Here is a 27,695-nt window from a genome sequence, read left to right as displayed (position 1 = left end):
GAGCGAGAGAGGGAGATCGAGCACTCGTGACGAACGATGCAGCAGCACCAAACCGGTGGCTGAAGGAGAAAGAGAGAAAGAGAAAAAGAGAGAGAAAGAGAGGGAGGGAGAGAGGAAGAGGAGCAGAGCTACTAGTGGGTGGTAGTAGAAGGGGGTACGGGTTAGAGGGGGTTGGATGCACCCTCTCTGGTGTATGTACGGTGGCAGCTCACCGGTTGCGGGTGTGGAGTATGCAGGTGCGGGTGTATTAAAAAGCGGGGGTGGCTGCGGTCGCGTACCAATCACCCGACGGGGATGAGGGGGTGGCTCCGTGAGCGAGAGGGGGATCGAAAGGTGGTCTGGTCCGGCTCGATGGACGGGGTAGGCACGGCAGAGAGAGGGATCATACAGAGAGACGGTTTGTTCCGAGAGAGAGAACACGCCCGTGCCACGCAACCCCCGTGAAATTTTAATCGTGTCGTCATTGGGGTAGTTTGTTACGATAACCCGACCAGCATGGACGTGTACGCTAGGGTCTTTCGACGAAGGGAGAAAAAAAGAAAAAAAAAGAAATAAAACGTCCTGAAAAGATCGAGAGAAGAGGACCCGAGTTTCTGTATTAGTCTCTTTTTACAGATGGATGGAAAAACGTTGAGACTGTGTCGTAGTTTTCGGGAATGTGGTAGAAATCTTTGAAGGTAAGATTTCTTTTTCCATAAAATTGTCGTTTCTTATGTTAAACATTACGCGTTAAATATCGTTTAAGAGATTTTGTAAAAAGATCTGTATCACGTATCTCTATGATACTCGCGCCATTTTTATGTGTGCATGTAATTTACACTTCTTACTAATTAATGGCACTTCATTCTATATGTGAAATAAATAATGTGGAATATAGAAACCATCGCTGGGTGTCCAAATTATTTCATCATGCATACATAACAATTATTTAATTTAATTCATTTATTATTAACCCATGTCACAGAGCCAAATTCGTCAGGAAATTCCTTTTATGAAAGAACATTCGCATATTTCCATAATCAGGTAATTCGCTCAACTTTAATGTTACTGGAAATTTCTATAGACTCATCCCCAACCATACTACTTGATTTGCAGATAAAAATTCAAAATGTTTGATAAAATAATCACATCATAAGGTGCATACAATGCATAAACATGTAGATAAAAATACGAACTGTAACCAAGGAATATTAAGGCGAGATACAAATATGTATAATACCTTAGCAATTAGTAAAATTTCATATACATGTATATGTATGTAGGATTCTAACATAAATACGTCGTACTTTTATACATTTTACAATATATGTAATACAGCGTGTAAATAGTACGGTAAACAATAAGTGCATTAAAACACGAAGAATCTATACTAAAACCCAAAGTTAAAAAGCTAGATGGTCCTAATTCGATGGCCAACTGACTATTGAAAACTAAGTAACTCTAATGACTTTTCACCGTTCCATTTCGAATCTCCGTGATATTTTTACCGGGCTCGTTGCGGATATTTACCTGTATCGTAATTAGCAACGTGGACGAGCGACGTTTTCATCGTTTGGGAACGCGTCGCTGCACCAACGCCGCTCACGGTTGAATACATCGTTTGAAAGATTCATGGCAATGCGGTGTGCCGGGCATTATTGCTCATTTGATCGGGCGGCGCATCCGAAAATAATGTAGAAAATTGTTTTGCGGTCTTTTTATCTCGATTTCAACCACGTGACACGGACACAGAGAGAGAGACAAGGGTTGGAAGCGAAGGGCGTGTTGGTGAATGTTGAGGCTATGTGCAGAGAGAGAGAGAGAGAGAGACAGAGAGAGACAGAGACAGAGAAAGAGAGAGAGGAAGAGAGAGAGGGTGAGAGAGAGGAAGGGGTCGCTTTGTGTGTCCCATCAATCACGCGGACCTTTTCACCGAGCGGATATCGGGCCTGGCCGTTTTTGCGTGCGGTGCATCCCGCTCGATTGCAATCGTGGCGAATTATTGAATCTGCTGCATATCTCGTCCGTCCGGATTAGGTTGGGTTAGTTGGCGCGCGTCCGCGACTTCGCCGATTTTGCCCCCGCGAATCGGCCAATTCTCACCCTTCCACTGGAAAGGATATCGATCCGCGAAACGTGACGGGTGTTTGCGAAATTTTCCTGTCCTGATCAAAAATCTTCCAATAAATCGATAGAGTTTCCAAACGACCCGGTTCGTTTTCCTTTCCTCGAGTTTCCGAAGAGTTCGAATTTTTAAAATTTCCTCTCTGATGGAACTAACGAATTTTCTCTATCCCAAAACCTCGTGAAAGTAAAGACATCTGTTAAAACTTACTAGGAACCAATTATCCTTTCCCCTTCTTTTCAAGTTTCCGAGGAATTCGAGATTTTTTAAAACTCTGAAAGTTTCCTTCGTAGTACTGTGTAAGAAATGTTAACAGAAACTAATTTTTATAGAACACGGGTGTCCTACGAATGGTAATTGTCAAAGACGTTTTAAAAGTAATCTCTAAGAAATAAATAGATTTCCTATGTTCCAAACCTTGGCCGAAACAAGAAAATATTTAAGAAGTTAATAAATTTGAACTGTTATGGAACGTTGTTCCTTGCTAGCAAAACAGTCCTATAATAATAAAAAAAAAAACACGATCTCAAATCTAAAATATGTATCTTGTAAAATCAACGAGTTATTACGTAAAATATCAGGGCTTAACAGATAAAAGCAGTACTTACTATTTGAAGACCAGACCAGGCTGGTGTCGAAGAGAATGCTGCGTAAGAAGATGGTCATTCATGGAACGGATGATATTACTTTATTTGATGATGTACTTAAACAGTGAAAGAAACTCATCGTCGAGGCCAGTCACATCGACTCATACTTGATCTTCGTTACGTACACTTTCTGACGGTCGATTAATGTCTCTCGTAAAAAGAGGCGAAGAAACAAAAAGGAGATGGGGCGTAGCCTAGAGGCACGTGACTCTGGCCTGGACTCTTCAAGTCAGTGATATTTACAACGTCACGGGTTCACAGTTACCGCGACGAGAAAGAATCGAACGATACCTATCACACACAGACCTTGATAATAACCTAACTCGTCGGAGTTGAAGTTTCGCGAGATTCTATCGACCTTGTGTCCATTGAAACGAAAATCAGATCTGGTGTGATAAAGATCGTTCGAAAAAATCGATTAATCTCGCTCGAAATGACAATGGGTAGCGTTTCACACGTACGCGAAATAGTAACCTAAATAATAATTGGACGCCGCTTATATATTTACATACTATACGAACGTAAACCCTGGTTAGTCCTCGAGTCCATGATAAATCCTGGTTCCAGGACCAGGCTCTGAGCTTTCCACGAACCTTATTCAGGCTCATCTACATCGGTACAAATCTCTCTTATAATCACCTGGCCGTACGACTGTCTAATATTAAAACAGACCCTAAATTAATCGAGGCAGATCTGGTTGAAATTTACAACAAGACCATCACGTAAAATTTCGATATTTATCTATCGAATGAAGAATATCCTCGTTTAATACGGTCTCCAGACTTGTCTAGGCTTAGGGCTTCTCTCTCTTCTGCTTCGCACGCCTTCCCTCTCCACGTCTGTATCGTCTTCTTTCTTCCTGGTGGTAAGATCTTGTCCTACGTTCTCTTTATCCTGTCCTTTCTTTGTACTGAGATCCACAGTGCCTTCCAGACGAATCTTCAGATCTCTGCGAGGAATCTCATCGTTCGTGATCTCTTGATCGTTCGAATTTTCTATACTAGGTCTTAGGTGGACAGAGGCATCTTGAAATGTGACGTCAGTAGTGTCTTCCAGGTCGCTTCTAACGGGAGAGATCCTTGGAGAATCCTGTTCTGGAAGAGACTCGTCGCTCCTCACGCGATCTCTGTTTGCATCATTCTCGTTCCTATCGTCCACTTCTATGCTTCCGTCAGGACTGTCCAGACCTGACCTACGAAGAACATCTTGATCGTCGTCTCGACGTTTTTCTTCCTTCAACGCGGATTCTGGACTGCTACTGCTGCCACGAAGTTTCCTCATTTCTTCCACTCGCGCCTGGTCAGGTCTCTGGAGCCGTTGCTGGGCCATTCTTAACGCTAGAGCATGCCATTCCGGCTCTAAGACGTACTGCTGCGTGTGGTAGAGTGGATTGTAGAGCCAGGAGGATTGTGGCAGCAACGGGGCGAATATCGATCCGAAGATAGACCCTGTGGCTCCCAGAAGATGAAGACCTATCATTAAAGTGATTATATCAGTTCTATGAATTCTTCATTTTTTATTAATGTATTGAGATAAATTAGAGATCGAAGTTCAGAGATAAGATTTAAATTGGAGATCCAAGTTTCAGATAAGAGTTGAGATTTGAATTCTGCAAGTATATTTTTTAATAGGCAACTGTAATCCTCGACTTGTGTAAAATAGATCAAATCGCTAACAGAGAAGATATCTTCTTTCGACACGATTTTTCGGCATGTTGCTCTTTTCATATTTTTATAATGGAAGGCTTGTTGTTAAATCCGAACTCTTTATTATATTATTATATAATCGACATATTTTTGGTTGTTCGAATTTCGATCGTATCTTTATATAGTAAGTTGCGCTTTAAGGCAGATCTTTTTAGATGTACCTTGAAGAAGTAATTTGGAATGTTCACCAAACTCAACTTCTTCGGGTCTGCCCTGAGCAAGTGAACTGAAGCATTCGAAAATACGATCGAAACCCGAAGAACCACCAATGTGCCATCACCGTGATCGTTTAATCATCGTGAAAGTTTAAAATCTAAAACTATATGACTTTTTATTTATTCCCTGTTTATCAGCGATCTAACCGCACCATGCAAACTGAGGGTTAAAAAAATAATTTTCGTTAGTTTTATAATGTTAATTTAAAGATTTGGTTGAAGTGAATCGATACCTTGAAAATGCGAATGATGTCCAGAGGGGCTTGGCGTAGTAGTGGTGGTGGTAGGTTCCGCCGGAGGCGTTGGTGCCGCAACAGTAGCCGTCGTGAGTAATCCAGGTCCAGGATTACCAGGTGACGTGGTCGGGGTCACCTCCCTGACGGACACGCTGATTGGACCCAAATCATTCCTGGACGGTTCTTTAAGAAACCCATTGACCAATCAGTTTTCATCTCTTTGCCAAACATCTATAAATCATCTGACACTATTACCAAGGTCTGATATACTTTTTACAGATCGTACAAACAAGATCATTGGTAGGAATAATTTGATTAAATCTAATTCTTTCTATCATTTGAGCGTAATTATTTTTTTTTGCAGCACGCCATGACCTTTTAAATAAACTACGGATGTTTATGCAAATTTATCATCTTATACAAGGGTTTATACGAGTTGTTCAGAAAAGTCAAATAATTGATATAATCGATATTAATATAAACTATTACGAATAATCATACAGAATATATAATTAGTGATCCCATCATCCATATAGTTTACCAAAATCATTGGAATCCTGAAAAGTCTTTAAAAATACCCTTTAGAATACTACGAATTGATCATTTAAATCGCGCTGCTGATTTCAGTGTTAAAATACTTAAAAAGACACGCGGGCAAAAATAGTTCGTATAAAAATCAGAATCACAAGGAGGAAACTATCTTGTAATTATTTCACGCAGTATATTTTTGTACATTACACGTTGCCGCGTTAAATATTCCATAAATATATAAAGATGCGCTTTATATTTTCGCATATTATATGCATTGCTGCAGCTTGCGACAGTCCACAAACACATAAAGATCCGCAGTTTATTTATAAGACGATAAAGTTAAAAACGGCTTACCAGAGTTAGGTCCAGGAAGTCTAGGAGATCTTTGCTCGATGCTGTGGTGGAAGGGATTGAAGGCCGACGCACCAGCTGCCGGAGGATGTGTATGCGAATGGTGACCGGGAGGCGGCGGAAGACAGTGCGGCGGAAGAGAGCCCCGAGGTAATCCACCCCACCCTTGGCTGGCTCCTTGCTCCAGACCCAGGTGTTGCAAGCCTGTGCAATCCAAGAGATCTAAAATAATGTCTGTCAGTCGCTTGGCTTTTTGGCCAGCGCCTTGGCCACCGTTTCTTCGATCGATAAAGGCCAAAGTTCTTCTCAAAACGAGAAAAAGCTATTTCCTTTTTTTGTAAATTATTCTTCAATTTTGTAATTTTCCAGACGTATTTGGTTGTGTAATAAATTTATTCATATTTCTTTAGACGAACCTGAGGAAACGTATCTATGTATTATTTTGTTCTATTATCCTCTGCAAGTAGATTAAGCGAGTTATAAACTGCGCTCGTTTTAGCTCGCAAAGATTTTGTCCTTTTACGAACACAATTCAATATACGTATTTTGGTATTCTTTAAATTATTCAACGATTAGTCGCGAACAAAATTTCTGCAAATATTAGGACAATTGATTTTCCGATATTATTATAGTACAATAAATATTTCATTGTTATAATTTGGAACATTGTACTTGTACGTGTACTGTATACCACGAAGGAGATCCAACGACATGTATACTAAAAAAACAATTCTTTTACTAAACAGTCATAATGTTCGTCTTTCTCTTATTACAGTTATTAAATGATACAATTGTGCACATTACATATGTTCATATTATCATATGTTCGTAGGCCGCGGCTAAAAATATAGATTAGAGAGTGAACGAATTTATTACGCTACATAATTACCATGTTATACTTTTATTTTCAAACGATAAAGATTTATTTTCAATTAAAGGTTTTTGTATTTTCAAAGAGTCAATTTCGTATCCAATAAAAAATTGAACGCCACGTTTAAAAGGAATCAATCTTGGCCCAGGATGAATATAGAACGTGAGGAACGACCGCAATAAATAGCAACGAGACTGAAAAAGAAACGCACTCTGGAGGAGATGTGGAAATGTTATATAATGTCAGGTGGATAAACGATCGCCGGATGACAGATAGAGGTACAGAAACGCTTCTCTTTGACGTAGCGAACGTTTGACGTGGATGGACAGTTAAATTTATCCAACAGAGAATAGAGAAACGATCGATCACCTTTCTTTTTTATTTCAATTCTAGCCGATACCGGGCGACCATGGGAATCGTTCACATATGCAGCTATACAATTAAATTCAGGACATCACAAAGCTTAACCTGTTCCAACGCAATTACTCTTCCCCCAAAACTTCCATTTCCTTCTTCTTAAACGGCCGAGAACCAAGTTAAAAAAGAAAGAAGAAATTAATCCTAATTAAATCCATTACATCGTATCATCGAAAAATTCATCCCACAGTGTATATAAAAATAGATAAATATTCGATCTTGGAATTAACACGATAAAAACGAGGAAAAGTGGAAGCGTTAACAGAAACGATCGAGTAAAGAAGTTAGGAAACCGCGGCGGAACGAGTTGTAGCTCGCGAACAGGGGTGGCGGACGTTTGGGGGTGGAAAGGAGTAAAAGTGAAGCCCGTAGTCATCGGTATGGTATCGGTTTTTCGAAACACCTTGATCAATAGCAGATTATACCGTCATCTGTGCGGGGCAGTTTAAAAATTCCGTGAAAGCTCCGAAGCCACCGGCTTCAGGGGTAGGGATCACAACGGGGGTGACAAGTAGGGGAAGTCTGTTAAAGAGTGGGGAGGGTTGTCTGGTCACTGGAACGTGGGCGTGGCGTACATAGCTCGCGACCATCGCTATTGGCTGCCATTGGATCCCCTCCAACAGTTGTATGCTTGGTAGAAGGGATGGAAAAAGCTCGGTAGGGGTTGAAGGGGTGATTTTTAAGCTCTCTTTAAGCCGAGCTTGCCAGAGAGGACACCACTATCTCGCGTTCTACCACATCGTCGTGGAACTACGAGCAACCCAGCTGGAAACTCACAGAGGAAAAGAGAGACAGAGAGACAGAGAGAGGGGGTGGAAGGTTGTAGGATGCAGCTACTTTATGAGGGGATTAAGAAAACGATAAGAGGCGCGCGAAAGCTACGCTGTGAGCGAGCTTAAGGAGGCCAAGGGTTTCCTGTACCTGATGCGCCGTAAGTGACGACTTCGCTTGCCTATTCTCTGAAAATCCACCCTCGAGTCTTCGCACAGGAATTCATATTTATTTTAAACGAAGATATCCTTAAACCTTCGAACGTATTAATAGAAACTTTCATACCGAGGAATGTATTTCCGTATGCGAAAAGGTTCCAAAATCGAATACTTGAGAGTTTGTAAACTCTTATACTTGAAATTTTCCAAATCTTTATATTCCTTATATTTTCCTAATCTTCTGTGTTCGAGACTCCGCAAAATTTTATTTTTTTTTTTTTTTTTTTATATTTGAGACTGCAAGATTTTATACTCGAAAGTTCCCAAATTTTTATATGCGACAATTTGGAAGATTTCGTATTTGAAAATACGCAAAATCCTCTCATCCCTTAGAATTAAGGGAATTTCGGTTCTCCTAATCGCTGATAGAACGGAACTGGAGAGTTTCGGTATTTGACAGCAGCGCGTATCTGTTTCAACCAGCTCGTAACATACTTTCAATTTAATAAACCCCCAAAACGGCTGGCACCCTTTTCGGAGGGGGAGAGAGTTCGCGTGCCAGGTTGGAGGGTGGCGGGCGATAATTCCGAAAACAAATGAAGACTAATGAGGGGAGAAGCCAGACGAGAGCCTCTGAAAGAGTCGGAGGGAAAGAGACACAACCACGCCAGAGAGCTGAAAGGGTTCAAGGAGCCGCTACCCTTTAAGGGGTGAGAAATGTTAAGCTTAAACGTTACGGCCCTAGGGTTAGTTGCCTTTATGTGTACCTTCCACCGGGGTACAGAAGCTTTAAGGGATGATGTATTATCGAGCAGCATGTTCAAAATGTGCTCCGCTGTTTTAACCACCCCACACGTCGGGTTACGCGTTCGTGTTATTTCTCGATACTTGTCGTGTTTGAAACTTGGCCAGAGAAGCTTGTGGTTGACTAATTTTTAGAGCTATAATATCGTCTAATGATTTTAATAAAAGATATAATTGAGAATATTACGATAATCTTTGCAAAAAGTAGTTTATATTGGCAGCTAGTAGTATGAGTCAATGATATGGCAGACAATCGTCGAAAGTAACGATTAGAGATAATTAGTCGGAATAAATTATTGTATAATCAGGACAGGTAACGCAGACAGTCTCATTAAAGTGAATCGCGAATAAAATATACTGATCGAGTCAATTTCGTTAAAATTGAAAATGGTAGAATTATGATAATCTTGGTAAAAAGTAATCTCTACCGCGAATTAGTAGTACGAATCAATGATATTGAAAATCAGATATTGAAAAACGGATATTGGAAATAATAATACAGAAAATAGCTATGCGTAATAAATTACTAAATAATAAGAACGCCTTACACAGCTTTGTTGCAGTCTATCGTTTATGGAGTATCCAGGGAACTAGTAGTATGTATCGATGATACGTAAGGCACTCATTGGAAATAACCTCGTTATACCAATTTCCGAAATGTTTCCCTTTCTCAAAATAAATATAAACATATCTACTATATCATTTCGAAATACGATAATGGTAATTTTAATCCCTTAACATTTACATAAACATCTACATGTGTTCTTTCCAGAAATCGGTAAAATACGAATCCTTAAGAATTGGATATTTCATATGTTCCTACCTATTGAACATATGATTAAAATCTACCCACATAGAACATACGCTATGACTGAAAATACAATAGAAAACGTTAAATCTCCTTCTTTCCTTAATTGCACAGCGATTAAGAAAACAAAAAGCGAACAAGAGAAAAAAGTACGTCGTCCGGCCCCAGATTCTTTCCATCTTCCCTGAAACTCTAAGCCGTGAGATCCAGAAGCGAATTACGTTTGTCATAGCTAGAAGAAAGAGAAAGAGAGCGGAGGAAAGGAGAGTGAGAGCCGTCGGGAAACTTAGGGGGGCGGCGTTTAAAGACGTTGGGCTAAAGGGTGACGGGCAGGCTCGAAAGTAAAGAGTAAAGCCGGTTCCGTTCGGGTTGCTCGCTTAAAACCCCTCCGGGCGGCAACCAGCCAGAGATACATAATAAATTAATTCGCGTATTTTCCTGTCCTCCTTATCTATTCAAATCTATGCAAAACAGGAGTTAAAACGCCCTTCTTACTGCTAAGGCGTTAACCCTTGTGTAGCTTGCTCGCTCAACCTCCCCCTCTCTCTCTCTCTTTTCAGCTTCTTCTCTAACTACCCCCGCCGTCCCTCTAACCTGCCGCCGACCCACCACCCCCAACCCCCGTTTCCCACGTCCTAGCCTCTCGCTACCGACGGTCGGATGTCTTTGCACACCCACCCTTTGCGCCCGTTCTCATTATCGCGTCGCAGCAACCCCTAAAATGCCACCCTGGAAAGGTCCCTGGCACCGATCTAAGCTCTGCGAGGAGATATTTCGAGAAAGGACGAGAAAATTGCTGTCTCTCTCGCTCTCACTCTCCGCACACCAACCTTTCATCCCCTCTCACCCTCGGTGCCTGTTTCCTTCTCTTATTTACGCTTGCATCCTCTTTGAAGTTACGGATAAAAACGGCCAACTTTTCGTAACGCTCATTGTACAGGTTTCCTCGCTACCCTTTCGAGTCACGTCTATCCGTCGTATTCTTCGCTCGTTCTTTGACTAGATACGGTTATGTACAAGGAAATAGAAATTGACGAGTTTCAAGATGCCGATTCCATTTCAATACTTTTTCGGGTCACGAGTGACAATCTCTTAGGGGAGCCTCGATATTTTAGAAGAGAGACGCAAGGTATTTCTGAAGAAGTCGAGGCTGGCTAAGTTTTATATTTTAGTCACTTAATACTAAATTAGAATTATATTACGAAATATTATAATATCCGAATTATTTGTCTGCGTAAGAAGAGGATGTTGCAAGTAATTTAATTATAACAAAAGAGTTACAACTCGAAAAAAGGTTGAGCGACGCTGACGTAACCAAATAGCTTTCTTTAGTTGCAATTTGAAGATTAGAAGAGACGTCAAGTAACATGTATGTCGACAAATTTCGAATGAATTAAGAACTCGTAAGAAATGAAATTATGCAGAAGTAAATTAGAAATTATCAAGGTCGTATGTAAATTCGTTTACTGGTTCTCGTGCCATTATAAGATAAAAGAGATAGAGGAAATGATAGAAGTTAGGGAACGAAGAAGAAGGACAGAGGGTATCATTAGTTACCGTCGCCGCGACCGAAAGTTCCTGGTCACCAGGGCTGATTAAAAGACGGGACACCCCAGGAGGCTCTTGCAAGACACGCAGGAGGGTGAAATGTGACGCGAATTTAAAGGATCCGCCGTGATTTGACGCTGGGGTGGACAGAGGCAACCCTTAAAAAGGGAACCTTTAAGGATCCTGCACCGCACTCGTCAAGGGTTACTCGCTTCTCCGTGGACGTGAAAGGATCCTTTAAGAAGGACTCGGGTTCCGTCTGAAAATCGACACCCTGCCTTTCGATTAGGGGTTGGTTTCTTCGGAAACTCGGAACTGAACTAAATAAACTAATTAAGATATTCTATGGAATATTCTATGAGCGATTCTATAATATTCTATAGATTCAACGTAGAAAAGGTATGTAAAATTTCTTGGAATTTGTTTCATTGTAAAATTGACAAAATTTAAATTGTCCACAAATATATATATATATATATATATATATATATATACACATATGTATAAGTCAAAGAAAGACGCACAGCAGTTTCCTTATCGTTCACACAGTGAGTTTTATAAGATTAAAGTTAAAAAGATCATTCCAAATAATCATTTTCAAACACCAGTACAATACAACAAATAAAAGAGCTCGCCGATGTTTTCACTTGAAAAAACTGTCGATGGCCTCGAAAATGATCTCGAAGGAAAAATATTATTAACTGCAATTCTAGATCGAATAAATTTCTCCTTACACGATTCTTCGTATCAAAACGCACAAGTAACTAAAATATTAATGAACCCAAAATGAACAAAGCTCCTTGTATATTATAACATTCGTTTACGTATATCTGTGCTAAACTCCTTGTGTCGTGATTTAGGGAGTCATTTCTAACAGTTCGTACTGCAAAATCCTGTAAAGTGAATTTGACAATCAGATCTAAAACAGGATCCACCTTCCGTTTTCTACAATCGATTAGATATTTCTCCGAGAAAATTTGCCATATCGAATTTCAAAAAGAAGCAATACATGGGAGGGAGAGGAAATGAAGGAAAGAGAAGAAAACGAGCGATCCTCTTTAAAGAAAGCTGGCGAAGATCTACTGTAAAACGATCCGTGAAACGAAGGCGCGCGACAGTTTTAAACTGAACGCTCCTAACAATCTCCCCCAAATGAGGTAAAGGCCACCTTATTGAAACAGGGGTTGCGATTTTTCCGGCGCAACCCCCAACCTCTGGTAGGCGGTTAATTGACACTGGAGGGTGGAAAGAGGTGGAACAACGGAACTCGGGGTGAGTTGGGAATCGAGCTGCGCGAGCTGTTCTTGTTAACTCGAATCCCTGGCTGCTCTCGCGATTTTTCATCCCCTTAGCTAGATTGACAAAGACGCCCTCCCGGGAGCCACGTGATCGGCCTGTTTTCGTTCTTCGGACAATCTCAACGAGGATCTTCTCGCGTGTTGCCACTCACCGAATACATTAATTTTCCTCGTGTTTTCCTCCACCCTGTCGCTGCCCGTTCTGAAATTCAATCGTCCAGCTGTGCAACAACCTGATCGCGAAGCGATGATCTTTGAAGATTAAGAGTTTCGAAGAGAAATATCAAAGATAATTAATAGCTAGATATAAGACGATTATTTTTTAAGAATCCTCTAAAGTTTGGAACGTTCTTCTTACATGAAAATTAATTTCAACGATGAAACTTCGAATGACGAATCGATAAATCCTTGAACAAAGACTTTTCGAGTTTCTGATAATTGTTGCGGGAAAGAAGAATCAATTCAAAGACGAATGAAGAATTAAAAAACACTGTCAGTTACATATATCTCTCGTTTATAAATATAAAGACACCTGGTTACATGTGAGATATGATGATTCACCCGAATTAATAAGAATTAACAAAAATTTGCATTCATATAAGATAACGGCCCAGAAATTTAAAAACGTTATTTATTACGTTTAATACTGCAAAACTTAGTACTATAAGAGGCACGTGAATAGTTTAACGATCGTACGTTGATTTTCACGATCCTCTAGTCGCATTGAATAAATATTGAACGAATTAAATGCAGAACGCAGAAAAGTTCTCTTAAAAATCAAACTAGAATTTCGGTTCAAGTAACAACAAATACAACAGAAAAATTAACAGTATGAATGACAGGATCGGTTAACCAAAAGCAGTAATCAAGGAATGTAGTGGATATAAGTGAAAGGAAGAATTCGATCTTATCACGTATGAAGGTAGAAAAGAGATAACAACATCGTAACATCGAATATATGAATTCTTCATTTGTCTGACATTCTATAATCTCAAGCAAGTAATAATTACTTTGCGAGCTTTTAATCATTTTCTAGCAGTTTAAAGCTAATTTAGATAATAGTTCTCAAAGTTTTTAACAATTAAAAAGCGAGATAACAATCCCAAAGCTTTTAATAATTTTCTAGTAACTTCTAAAGTTAACCTCACTCTTCATAATCATTCTGATACTTACAAGCGAGAGTTAAATTCAAACACAGTTGCTACAAGTATCCAGGTACCGACGAACAATAGTATACGTCGTTTCTTGAACACCTTCAAAGAAACAGGACAAAAGAAGAGAAGATTCAAGGATGGAATAAGGACAGACTCTGTACCGGACTTCGATGGTCCTCAGGGATAGCATAAAATTCGAGCCTCCCCTTGAGCTAGGCCCGAACGAAATTTAATAACATCCCCCTAGTTACACCTCAATGGGCACCTTAACAACCCCTGGCTCGGTGTAGTCAGCCGTCTCGCGCTGCTTCTCTTTCCCCTTTCCTCTCCTTATCAACCCCCGGACGCGGATATCTAATAAACCAGCTCTTGAAACGCGTCTTTATCCGAACAACGATAGGCTATAGCCTCTTTGGTGTTGCAAAGGGTGGGCGAAAGTTGAAACGCTTGTCCGACTGACCCCAGCGGCGAACTGGACAGAGGCGCAACCTATGCGCTGACCGTCGAACTACCAGCGAAAGGGTTGAAAAAGTGGTGGACACGAGCTTGGAATAAACCGATCGATATGAGGGTGATGTCGGTCGCGACTGCGACCCAGTTACGCGACAGCGCGTTTCCTTCGAAGGAGAATTGAATTTGTCGTGGAAGGGTGGTTAAGGAACTAGCGAACGAACATTCTTCCTCGTGGTACGTAAGGGTTGTGTTTGAAATACAAGGGTGAAAACGCTGTTGGTTAGAAATCGAAGAAATATTTTTCTAAAAGCGGAAGGTCGACACTTTGCAAGCTGAATATCGAGTGTGATGAGATTTTTGACCAAAGTACAATTTTTTTCACGCATGGTTGGTTGTCGAGTTTTGTCGCAAAAGAGTAAAAACACTCGCGTGTATCGTGTTTTTAGATTATGACAATTTTCCTGTAGAAAATTACTACTGCGAACAACTTTTGGGTAAAAGTGGAACTTCTAGATGGTTCCACTCCAAAAGAAATGCCGAGCCAGAGAGTGCTGAAACCAGCACACGTGGTAAAGTAGTCGTCGAAACTGTTCCCCGCGTCCGTCATGTACATTTCGATACTCAAATGTGTTTTTATAAAAAGAATATTGAAACGAGTACGAAGATAGATCAGAGAACAGCGATCCTATCACAAAACCTTAGATACGAGCACGACCAACCTTATCAAGAGTAATTTCAACAAAGTTAATGCTACCTAGGGCAAGTAAGTTCGACAATGGCAAAAATAGAACCGACGAAGTCGTTGTTCCTCCACGTCGTACCCTATCCTCTTCTATTTTCCTGCCACAGCCGGCGTTCTCCGCAAAATATCCAACGCGGCGAACTTCCATCGCGCAGCTCGGTAATTCGATTTAGCCGTGCTGTATAGCCGCGTTACGACACGAGACTGTGCGACACTTCCGCTCAGCGATTACCGTGGAACAATTTTATGCAGCCGACCTGGAAATTGTTGCGTCCGTCCTCGTTAGCTGAAATTACTATGGGAAATCTGAAGGAAAGAAGAAGAGGAGAAAGTCGACGGGGGCGCGGTCCTTGATTGAGTAGACCACGGGGGTGGTAGGACAAAAGGGAGGGTTGGAAAGGGTGGATAGAGAGAAAGAGAGGGAGAGGAAGAGAGAGAGAAGGGGATGGATAGGAGCGCAGAGACGAGAAATCGACGGCAGGACTGCTACTCCGCACTACCCCCGGGGGCAGGCAGGGGAGAGAAGCTCCGTTAAGCCGCTTATCATGCCGAAACAATACACTGTCGGTGCACCAGTATCAGTAGCCGACCCTCGCTGCTCGAGGCTAGTCCCATCAAAATTTCGAGCTTCGAACGAATTTGAATTGGAATCCGCGCCGCCAAACTAGCTCGTCGAATGCGCCGCCACCGGAAATCGCCGCTGCAACCGGCCGCTCGCTCTGGCTTTCTCGTGCGGTAATAAATCGACAAAAATGGATGCTTCAGAGATGAAACTTTTTGTGTTTGAGGTAATAGAGACTTGTGGTATCGAGACATTAATCATATTCGATCTTTTAGAGATCGGGATAGAGGCCTGTGATGCAGTTGCTCGTGTGATGATAAATTGACAAAAATGGATGCTTCAGAGATGGAACCTTCGAGTGTTGAAAATAACGAAGACCTGTGGTACCCGGGATTAACCATATTCGATTTTTTGGAGGCCCAAGATGGCAGAGGTCTGGAAATATATGGATTTTAGTAATTCGTCGGCGGACCGGTTACAAATTGTTTCGTGTATCGAGAAGTTTCTAAACATAAAAAATCGAGTTAATCTTACTTATTCGTTGGCAAGCTGCTCGCAAATTCTTCGCCTTCGCCTACCGAACAGAACCAAACTTAGAAAATCAAGTTTGATGGTTCCAATATTAATTTTAGTCGTTTGCTGTTAGCCACTGACGAATTTCACAACAATTTACCAAAATGAATCTAAACCTAGGGAATCCTCGCGACGATGAAACCACCGAATGTTCCTTCCGTTCCTCTTCAACTGCCAAGGAAAGTCAAAGTATGGGCCTAGCGGCTGTTTCCCTCGAAGACGATCGGAAATTTCAGTAGCGCGAGAAGTCGCTCGTCAAACGGGGCGCAAAGTTTCGGCGAAGAGTGGCGTCGACAAACGAAAGGCCGGGGCTTAATCAGAGTCTTCTCCACTTAGACGCCCCGTGGCAAAACTCAATTTTGAGTCGGCGCCTGCCGACGCTCAATTTTGACACCCTTCGTAGCCACCAAGCAAGCCAAGACTGAGTGGAGCAAGCTTGCCTTCGCGACATCGGCAAAGGGGATGATGCAGGGTTGTAAACTTAGTTATCCGGTTGGAGCTGGAGACGAGCTACGAGGTGGATGCTGTACTATGTGCCATGCCGGCAGGTAGCGGATCTGGACGGAATGTTCTATCGGCAGACACTTACCGGACAACTTGAATCCCAGAGGATCCTGAGGGTGGCCGAAAGGGAACGGCCTGGGCCCGAAGTGGAAGGGATGAAAGGCCTGGTGTCCTGAAACGCAACGTGAATTCGTGTGGTATATTATAACGTGTGTTCTTTTTCTAATCTGAAGTGATACGGGGTGAGACAAATCACTGACTTTAGTTTCTCATATCTTTTTACAAATTTCACTACAGCGTTTGAACATCGTGCGATGTAAATTGTCCACCTGCTACAATTGCTACAATTGCTACAATTTGTTAATATTTTTAGTTGACCAGTGACTTTCATTCTTTGTATTCTCTTCGTAGATTATTACCGTTCTCAATATCTCTATCAAATTTAATATTTTTACGATATAAGCTATTCTCGATAATTGTTACTTGAACTCTCTATGAGTTTACTACAATTTATCATAACTATTACATAATTAATTATCAGTATTTGTTCATCCAGTGATTTGACCCGTACTATACTAGTTGAAGTTGGAAAGTATTAGCTAAAGAAATTGTAAGGCAACGGGTTTAAGGTTTGATGGAGTTTTAGCGAATATCAGTGATTTCGGAAGACGATTTATATTTTTCTTTTCTTCTTCTTTTTAGAAATTTTGCGTCTAAGAATGAATGGCGTTAAAAAGAAATACAACTATTAGGTATGCGCAGTAATAGAAAAAAGGAGGATAGTTTGTTAGTTGGTGAGTTAACTGTCACTTGCGTTTGTAAATTATTTGCGTCTAATTAAGTGCAGATTTCCATCCAACAAAATTCATATTTATATATTTAGGAGAATAAAAGTATTCGAAAATGTAATTAAATTCTTTTCAAAGAATTAGCTTCTTTAAATTTCTACTTCGTAATAATCCACTCCAAATTTTCAAAAATATAAGCAGGCGATTAAACATCTATCGTGTCTGTTCAAGTTTAAAAGCTGAGTTACCTACTGCTGGTAAAACCCTGTAACACTTACTTGTCTTTGACCTGGGTTCTCTTGGTCCATCGACGGTGACCTTGATCGCCTTCGACAGAGTGGCTATTTGAGGTGGCGATGTTTGTAGCATAATCGTCAAGGTGAAGCTCTTCCCTGGAACAAAAGTAGAGACTTAAAACAGGATGTTGGCGGAATTATCGCCAGGCGGTAAAACAAGATCACACCCCAGTTTCCTAACAATTTCTTTCGATCCTAAAGATAATAAAAAATGTATGTAGTATTATTATTCAAGATAAGGAACGTAAAAAGGACAAGAGCCAAATGCAATAAATTTTCTGAAGCTGGGAATTCTCGGAATTTAAAGCGAATTATTGAAAACAAGGTTTGTCCGTTCTGTAAGTCTGATTCTACTTACGTTGATTCTTCACGCGCATTCGCACTATTTCATTGTTATAAATACAAGAAACCTCGTTTATGGTAAATAGGAAATTAGTACAAGAAATTACAAATACAAGTAGATACAAGAGTACAAGAATTTAAATATGAGAATAAAGGTATAAGAATGTTGTACAAAATGGACGTACTTCTTATACCCATTTGATGTTTATACAAAATGATTCGCCATTAAATGAGTATATAGAACTACAAACTCACTTTAAAGTATATGTTACACCTCTACGAAACACATTCTCACTAAAAAACATATTTACCTTCAAATGAAAAAGACAATCACCAAAAATTAGCACACAAACAAACCAAATTCTTCGACAAGAAGAAATGCTCCGAAAAAAAGCTAGGAATACTGTCACACGACTTTCGTCGAAGCGCAACAAACATCCCTAACGACAAAACCACCCCTAGCACGCGCCTTGCCAACGCGTTTTTCGCGAGAAACGCGGCCAACTGCTCGCGAAAACGGCGACGCGCGTTCGCGGGGTGCGTTCGCTGGAAACAAAACACAAATGTGCCGGAAGTAAGGGGTGAACGAGTGGCGCCGCTGCGTCGATGTTTGCCCTGAATCGGCCGGAATATGTTAATGTCGAGGGGGGAGGGCTAAACGCGAGCCCACCCCCCGACAAATGTACACGGCCGTTTGTTACGCGCGATTTCGTCCTCTCCACCTTTTCCACCGATACCCGGCCTGTCGACCGGTTCGATCGCTCGATCCACGGCCGTGATGCCCCTGTCAAACCTTCGTCGAGATGCAGCCTGTCGTTTCAATCAGCGGCAGCTCGATTTTTCTGCCTCAAATTTTGTCGTCGACATTTCGAATCCGCCGATGCATTAACAGATTATGCTTGTAAAAGGTATCTTTTATGAGATAGGAAAGATGTACATTTTGAAGTTGAGAAATGCGGACTACATTGTTCAAAGAGGTCTACATTTTTGCTGCTTCTTAATAAGACGAAATGCGTTGGATAATTAAATTGTTGGATAAAATGAGTAAAGTATAATGGGTTTTATGGAAATTTAACACTAGAACTACCAAAAGCGTCAAAGTGTTCCCAGCGGGATTTCGGATTTTCCTTTTTTACAATTATCGATAATATACAGGTGATTTTGTTAATATTAATGTTGATTTTTATTTAGATGATGTTTAGATGATAAATCTATATAATCGTGTCGCTAAACTGAATAAAATATCTATTTACTTTGATCAATATCGCTTGAATTATATAATTTAGTTACATATTAAAAGTTCTTAATCTTTAATCCTTAATCCTGCTACGTTCTTCTGGTCATTATCGGTGCAATTGTATTTTTACAATGTTAAAGAGTATCTAAAGTGTTTGTGCAAAACACGAAAGAACTGTTAACAGTGTAACATGATTTCTCGTTCAAATTCTATATTAAACATTTTCTTAAAACGTTAAAAATTTGTCTGCTTATTAAAACAAAAATGAGACTGAATTATAAAAATTCAAATATCGTAACGAGACTAACGAGTCGCCTGTATTTTTATAATTACCGTACGAAGGCCGCAGATGAAAAACACAATAGTCATATTTTCTTCTTTCGTAGGAAATCCATTTCAAAGTTCCAGCAAGTCGCTGACCAATATTACAGGGTTTAAACGAATGTTACACAGTCGTTACCCAATTCCACGCCAAAACTATTATTTCATTTGATTATGAGATTAAATCCAAGTCTAAAGAACATTTGTGAATCCAAGTTCAAATTTAATATTTTCCACATAGAATTATCTATAATGAACGCGTATCCATAAAACAGAATCACCGTTAACTATCAACAATGTATCAATATTCACTAATATTCACTAGCATTCACTCATAAAAGTATTTTACAAATTAAACACACGAAAGATGTGATCATCGATTTTCAACTTTCAGCCAAGATTTTTTAACGTCGATTTGACGATCAGCTGGGATACATCGACGGAGGGTCAGAGGCTAAACGATGAAATAAAAGCTGGCACTTACGCGAGTTTTCGTGCTACGAGCGCCGAGTTATACGGCTTATAATGGGGTCGGCGTGCATACACGCACGCGGTTGCGCAGTTTTATTTTATGGCGGCGTGGCTTGGACGGCAAACGACCGGGTTTTTACGGTGAACCACGACATTTAACCGGCTTACCGCCGTCGTCCAGCGAAATATTCAACTCCGGACGTTTAACGTCACCCAGGAAACGTTCTGTTTCTCCGCGTGTTCCGTTTCGTGATACGAACATTCTTGTTTCTAACCCTTTGAAATACTTCAATTTGCTTCGTAAAATATTTGTGACCAAGTGACGACGAGCCTGCATTCGCAACACATTCTTTTAAATACGATTGGATCGTGATATTTCAAAATAATAAGGTCGTACAGATTGGTTCGAATCTCAGAACTAGGATAATTTATCAAGAATAATTTAACCAATTTTGATGTTGTGGAAATTCCACCTTTTTAGGTATAACGTTATCATAAATGACAAATTGTTACTGGATATGTAGATTAGATACACATCGATATTATTCAACTTATTTAGTACGTCAGAACTAATTCACATAGTTCTCTTTACAAAAAGATATCTTTATAAATAGCAATGGTGCAAATAAAATTGCTCTTGTCCATATACAATTCTCCTCGCTTAAATGCTATTAAAAAATGTCTGAAACCTATACAAAAATCACGTGTACATTCTCGATCATTGTATTTCTCCAATTAGAGATAAAAATTCGATGTAGTTGTCGAAATAATTACAACATAAATTATATGAACAAAGCAGTGCATAGAGAAGACGTGTAAAAAGGTTAATTAACAAACTCTGCTACTATAGACTTCGTTCATACCCTTCAATTCCAGTAAAACAACAAACAACGTTAAAAGCGTTAAGTGAAAGAATTAAAAATGGAAACTAAATTAAAAAGAAAAAAGTTTTCTAGTTGAAGCTCCTCTAATAGTGAAGTAATAAAAATCCACTATACGATACTCTTTCAAATGATTTAACTTTCGATTCGGGTAAAAAACGATGACAGAAATTCATCGATGCTTTTTAATCCCTGGAATAAAATAGAAAAAACACAGTCGGGGTGAGGAAAAAATTATTCGAAATAGAATACAGAGATTTCCGAGGGTGGAAGCGGAGGGCTAACAAGGCCAAAGTTTATTGCCGGTGCGGTGTCAGATTCGTGATGGCGGTGGCGGCGCGAATCGAGGGTGATGGCAGGCGTTTTGAGGGTGTTTATGAGGCATTATGTGTAACTCGCTGGAAGAACGATCCTCCCCCTTGAGGTCTGCTGCCCTCCACCTGTCTACGCTCGCCGAAATCGTAATTCGTTACGTGCTAAACGCTGCCTTTCCACGCATCAATCCGCGCCCTGTTGCAGCCTTCTGCATAATTTCTCAATTCACCCTACATATCCTCTAAGCGTTCAATTTCTCAGGCCATATTGTCTATGAAAATTATCTTTCTTCTTTTTTCGAATTATTTCTGATCGAGTAATAAATTCCATTTCTTAAAAAATCGTCGTACTTTTGATAAAAATAATAGTATTTTTAATTCTTAACGACGCAACGGAAATGGATAAGTCTTCGCGTTTCTGACTCCATGGAAGTAAATATTAATTTTGTAAGTTAATTGAGTTTGGTAAACTACAAAAGTGAGAAGTTAAATATCAGCCCCTTCGAAATCTGAAAAAATATAAAAACTATTCGAACCATATCGTCTTCGCAATTGTATTTTAATCTTACGACTCGTCAACGTGTCGATTAGATCGTTGTTTCTTAAAAACGTCGCAACGTAAAATGCAACGAAAAATGGCATTTCCCTGACTGAAAAGTCTTCGTTGGGAGTAAAAGGAGGGCCAGTCGATAGAAGCGTACACGAGCCTCATTTCGCTGCGATTCGGCCAGTCAAAACGTCAGAATCTTAAAACACGACAAACACTCTGAAATAACGATCCGAGCCACCCTCGGGTACGAGCTTCGCCGGTAAACAGGGGAGTTTTTAACACTGCATGATCCCTGGGCAAACTTAGGGTGTACGCGAACGTTCTCTCGTGTCTTCTCGCGGTGTGCAAATCCCTGTCGTGTAAATGGACGTAGACTATCGCGAGCCCGTAAACACGCGGCCATTATGCTTTTTTCTTGCCGTCGGAGGAGAAAGAATCTGCCGGCGATTCTTTTTATCGCGGTCGAAATACGAAAACCGAGGGACTCCGCGGAAAGTAATTTCGTCGCGATTATCGAAGCCGAAGTGATCTTTTTTCTCGAACGAAAAATGTTTGGAAAATGAGCTATTGCTAAACCGTTTTGTGAACCAAACGTTCGAATGAAAATTAATGAAAAATTAAAGCAATTAAAAGTGATTAGAGATAGACATTTGTGAATATTTACCATAAAAAATTCTTGCGTCCATATTGCATGCGTTATGCAAAGCATTTTGAAATTTCATCGTTTATCATAATCGTATTAACAAAATTTAAAAGCAATCTGAGAATTATTGAAATATTCAAACCACTCTAGATATTAAAGATAGTTCTGATTCTAATTTGAAGCTGGAAAAAGATCCTCCAATCCATAGATATTATTTCGCATCTATCCACGGAATTCTATCTTCCAACGTTCAAACTTGTAAAGAAGTTTACCTTTAACTACCAGCAACGCTACATAATACACCAGCGTTTGTTAGAAACGATCGTAGATATGAACGAGCGTAGATATACACCGAGACAAGCTACAAAGGGAAAGAGAAAGAGAGAAAACGAGACGAAGCTGGGCCTCGTTCACGGGTAATCGAAGCGCAACGATAGCGCGAGCGAGGAATCTCTCAGGCAGGACACGTCGACATCGAGTCGAGGATTCATCGGAGCGAGAGCACGGCGCACGGTTGAAAAGGGCCAGGAAAAACGTGGAGAGCGTGGAATTAGCATATGTAAAAAGAAACAGAAGGCCGGGTCCAGGCGCGTACGACGAGTGGAGCGGAGACCAGCAGGAAAAATAATGTTTAATCGGTAGAAAATCTCGGTGCAGTCATCCGCCGTAGAACTGTTTCTCCCTCTCGCTGGTCAAGCCCTCCCATCTCGTGTCTCCTGCGTGATCCTTTACTTGAGAGAGGGCTGGATTTTTTAATTTTTAATTGGGAAAAAACGTCGCTGAGGTGGTCGACGAAATCCACCGAATCCCTCTGTGAATTTCGACGACGTTTCTCCAACCCTTCGCTCCGCGCTGCCGATTTCTTGGTACCAGACAGGTCTTTTCACGGCTTATAAATTTATTCGTTCGATACCAATCTGATTAGGTACACGTCTAAATTCGCGGTGCAAGAGAAATCAGGATGATTCTACGATTCGAAGTAAAACGAAAATCAAGAACGACGTGATTGTATTAGGGGGCTCATCTCCTTGGAAAATTGAGTTTAAAAATTGGAAGGCTCGTTATAAAAAATGATCTCTTGAATATATCTATAAATCTGATCTTGTTCTATAAAAACCTATTCTGTTTGTCATGGAATCTACAACTTTATGATTTAATGAGGCATAATTCTTCTGCGATATAACTTATAGAAACATTCATAGAAATCATGTAATACGACGAACACTTCTTTTAAATAAGGACAGAAATACATTGAGCAAAAATTAAAGATGTTGAAACTTTATTTAGCTTTCCAGAAAAGAAGCTCGTAAGAACAACCTTCAGCCGATTGTTTAGCCCCATCTGGTTGGAACTATAGCAAATTCGCGTATAGTCGAACCACGAAATTTGGTCTACGGTATATTTCTAATCGTTGGTTACAAGGAGCAAGTTTCTTCGGAGGAATTTACTTTGGCAGCAGAAACGAAGGGCAGGCGATTAATTAGAATAAGAGGGTGAGCGGTGTAAGTCACGCACGATCGAAGCGAAATTTCGGCAACGATGGTCGCAACAGCTGTTCCATGATCGCGGGAGTGGCGAGATCTGGAGGTCTATGAAAAAGAACCTCGACCCTCTTCAACGTCGACCGATCTTTACGACTTATTAAATCATTTCCACGCGTCTCTAACTTCGCTGAAGAGTTGAAAGTTCAGAGGAATATAGTCGAGTGAAATGAAAGTTCCGTTCGGCGTGGAATCTCGAGCAACAGGAGTGTTTTACAATTCCACAAAACGATAATTGAAGGTTGATTGATAAGAGGAATATTTCTACCACTTTCTTCTTGAAAGGATTTTTGAAAAGTGCTGCGATGAATAACAATTGGAAGAAGAATTTATTATTTGAAAAATTGTCGGGAATAATATGAATCATAATCAGAAATAACAAGTTACAGTGAATGACAGTTTGAAAACGAATGTTTAAAAAACATTATCACCCATAAAATCTTTCAGCTTTTTAACAGAAAATAAAGAATCTTTAGAGAACTTAACCACCTACGAATTATATCACGACAGTCAATGAATTAGCCTAAAAATAATTACTGGTAATAATGGAGAATATTTTTTAAATCCTCTACGACGAATGACAATTGTACGAAGAACCTCCGAAAAAGCTTACCACCTTCTAGACATGGAACCAGCTATCCTAAATCACGATCTAAAACATCCCCATAATAATACTAATAGGGAAAAATTTTCTAAAAATGCTACTATGAATTTCTTCAAATTGCAGAATTATTTAAAATTACACGAACCATCTACGACAACATTGCCAACGACAATGACCTCGCCGATATGAAGAATTTTTTGGAAACGTTCCAATCAATAACAACTGTCCAAAGAAATCTTCAGTAAACTCTAGCATCCACGATCCCTACCACCTTGCACGCAACGAGTCAGCAACCCAGCTCGAAGATGATGAGATCGACGAGTAAAGGTTGTCGAGAATCGCATGAATCACGGGCTAAAACAGCCCCACTAACAACACTAGTGGTATGAGTAGCAGGAGGAAGAGGAAGCAACGAGGACGAGTAGCGAATGCAATGCGCGAGGACATCGGTCAGGATCTGGCCTGTCGATAGTTGGAGCTTTGCCTCGGATTCTGCCGCCTCCAGCTCGGGGCCCGAGCACGTCATAAAACACAGGTAACTCCGGTATTTATGTCCGTCGTTTTTACGGGCGTCGCTGGCCACCGGCTCGCAGAGGCAGCCGAATCGCACACACGCGCGCTCGTCTCGCCGCCGCCTCGTGACTCTCTCCTAGGCAACAAGAGAGAGCTTCGCGCTAATCCCTGTCGGGAACGAAAGGGGTGGCCGAGTGATATACGCCTCTGCGCCGCTATGATAATATCCCCCCTGTCTCCACCTGCGAGCGACCGGGACCACCCTTTTGTTTCGCGACTACCACCCCGGGTGCTCGACGAGACTTTTCTCCGCTAGAACTCCCACGTTTTCTGACACTCTAAGATTCGTTTGAGAAGACCTGCAGATTCGAGAATAATCGTCAACCCGCTGGAAGATACGCGAAACTTTGCGAACTATGAGGGTGAAATGGAAGAATGTTTGAGAAATATTATGACAGATTTATTTGAGATGCGATCATCGATTTGTCGGTTGGCTTTGATCATTTTGTTCAATTTTTCCATCGTTCCTGATTAGTAGACTGCGGATATTCGTGCAACCATGGGGAATATAAAAGCGTAAAAGTGTGCAGAATGCGCGTATTATGCGAACATATGCGTAATATGTAAAATAATATGGTCGTTATAATATTTAGCGGGTAGAAGAAATTTCTATACAGACTCCAATTTCTTAGTTAAGTTCATGGAAATATGAAATTGCACAAAAGTTTGCAGTATACTGATTATTTAATGACGCTTATGTTCTATGCTAATTTTTAACTATGGAAGTTACGGGATTTTTGAAAGCTCTGAAAACTATGGAGAAAAGATAGAACTCTATCTGCGGTACATTTATCGATTGTTAAATGCTTTCGAGAACATTGTTACATAGATATTATAGGTATACAGGTGTATTATCAACTCTTCTATTACACATCTTTTTTAGGTTGATGATAGTTACTCTGCGATATTGATAGTGCACGAAAGTTCACTTTGGATTCGTTAACATCTCACTTAGGTGCTTCTCTACAAATTTAGATAGCTTAGAACAATTGCGATCGATATTTAAGAGGGACTACACTGTTTTTCATACTTCAATTGACGTGTCGTTTTATTCTCTGTGAAGAAGTACTTGGGTCTAATAAATGTAAGGATTCTTTTTTTAGAAGAATCTATTTGCACCAATTTTACATAATATTAAAGAATCTAAAAGATATCCTGTATATTGTAATCATTTATAGCCATCGCCAATTATATAAAATTATCACACTTTTTCATACTGCTAATGTTTCCGACCTTCTCCTATCCATCACCATATGTGTGACGCTTTGGAACTATTGTAATTTAGATTCAATTTCAAGCTGCGAAATATATAATGGACATATAACTAACACGCACTTGAGAGATAAGGTTACTCTATAAGGAATTTTTCATATTTTTTATAGTAAATTTCAATATCTACGTCATCTAGCGCGAGGTTTAAACATTCAAAGGCATCTATAGTATCAAGGAATACTAAAAATATTAATGGTACTATTATTTAGATGCTTCCTGGAGAAACGATTCTTTCTCTATCGATTAAAAGGACTGATTCGAATTTTTGCGAACAATGCTCGGTGGCTCGCCTTGACTAAAATCATTCCTCATCCGCAGTCGCAGTATTAAATTGGCATGGCGAAGCCCGCGAGCGAGCACGGAACAAATATTTACCCCAAAATGGTCAGTGAGCGCGGGCCACGTGCAAAATAACGGAGGCGAAAAAACGGGGAAAAATGTACACGGAATCCGTATATGAAGCGGCCGCTGCGACTCGTCTCTTCGCGGTATTATGCGCGATACACGACGTGACTCGCCTGCAAACATCATAAATTTTCCATTTATTTAGCAAATCTGTTTACCCGACTCCGTAGATGATAACGATTGTTATCGGTGTGTTATCGGTGATCGGTGATCGGTGATCGCATATTTTCCAGCAGACCGCCTGAAAAACGCGTGACCATCGACCGTTTTGTTAAAGTACGACGAACATATCACGGTCACAGGTGGAAATTATTCTGTGAAACAGGAAATTCGAAAATTTTCATTCGTTATACGAGAACGATTATTCGATGAAACCTTGCTTCGTTGTTTCAGATTGAGGTGGAAGTAACGTCTGGTGTTTTTTTACAAATTTTTCATTTCTCTTGCTTTCCCTTTTTTCGTATTTTGTTATCGATTTCCTTTTGAAGATGTAAAAAGCATGATAATATTTGCTTTATCTGGCATCGTGTTCAGCTTTAAAAACACGGTAGTGAGAATACCAGAGGCTCGAGTCTATAACTATATTAGCTACTCGATAAAACAGACTACGGTCCATCTGTTCCCCAATTTCTCCAAATGAATTATTCAAGCCAGATTCTTCAAATCTGACAATTCCAAAACTGCGAACAAAGTTTCATGAAAAATGGAGATATGAACCTGAAGATTTTCTAAGAACCGGTACGATAATATTTTTCTGTTTTATTGAAATAGGAACAACGAATTACATTAATAGTAACCTCACAGAAAACCTTTACAAAAAATTAAATTCGCAGAGGACATCTCTATGACAAAACGATTTTCCTGAAATTTCATAAAACTGTAGAACGTAGATCGAGCAAGAAATAGTGATGAAAAAAATGTTGAACGTACTCCCGAAGTTACCTTACACAATTACAACGTCGAAGAAAAGAATTCAATAACACGAATTATTTAAAAAAAATTGC

The 27,695-nt window shown here is 40.2% G+C and overlaps 1 protein-coding gene across 2 annotated transcripts in view; it reads right to left on the bottom strand.

Moving 5' to 3' along the window:
• Positions 1–2,635: 2,635 nt before the first annotated feature.
• Positions 2,636–27,695, bottom strand: part of LOC122574717 — a 34,979-nt gene continuing 9,919 nt past the window's right edge. For both annotated transcript variants that reach the window (XM_043742631.1, XM_043742632.1), the window contains exons 4-8: positions 17,520–17,633; positions 16,539–16,625; positions 5,794–5,994; positions 4,906–5,091; positions 2,636–4,223 (exon numbers count right to left, since the gene is read on the bottom strand). In XM_043742631.1, coding sequence (XP_043598566.1) covers positions 3,517–4,223; positions 4,906–5,091; positions 5,794–5,994; positions 16,539–16,625; positions 17,520–17,633 — 1,295 coding nt within the window. In that variant the 3' untranslated portion in view covers positions 2,636–3,516. The remainder of the gene's footprint in view (positions 4,224–4,905; positions 5,092–5,793; positions 5,995–16,538; positions 16,626–17,519; positions 17,634–27,695) is intronic.

Source organism: Bombus pyrosoma, linkage group LG14 (assembly GCF_014825855.1).
Source record: "Bombus pyrosoma isolate SC7728 linkage group LG14, ASM1482585v1, whole genome shotgun sequence".
Classification (NCBI taxonomy): domain Eukaryota; kingdom Metazoa; phylum Arthropoda; class Insecta; order Hymenoptera; family Apidae; genus Bombus; species Bombus pyrosoma.
This window is presented reverse-complemented; position numbering and strand designations above follow the sequence as displayed.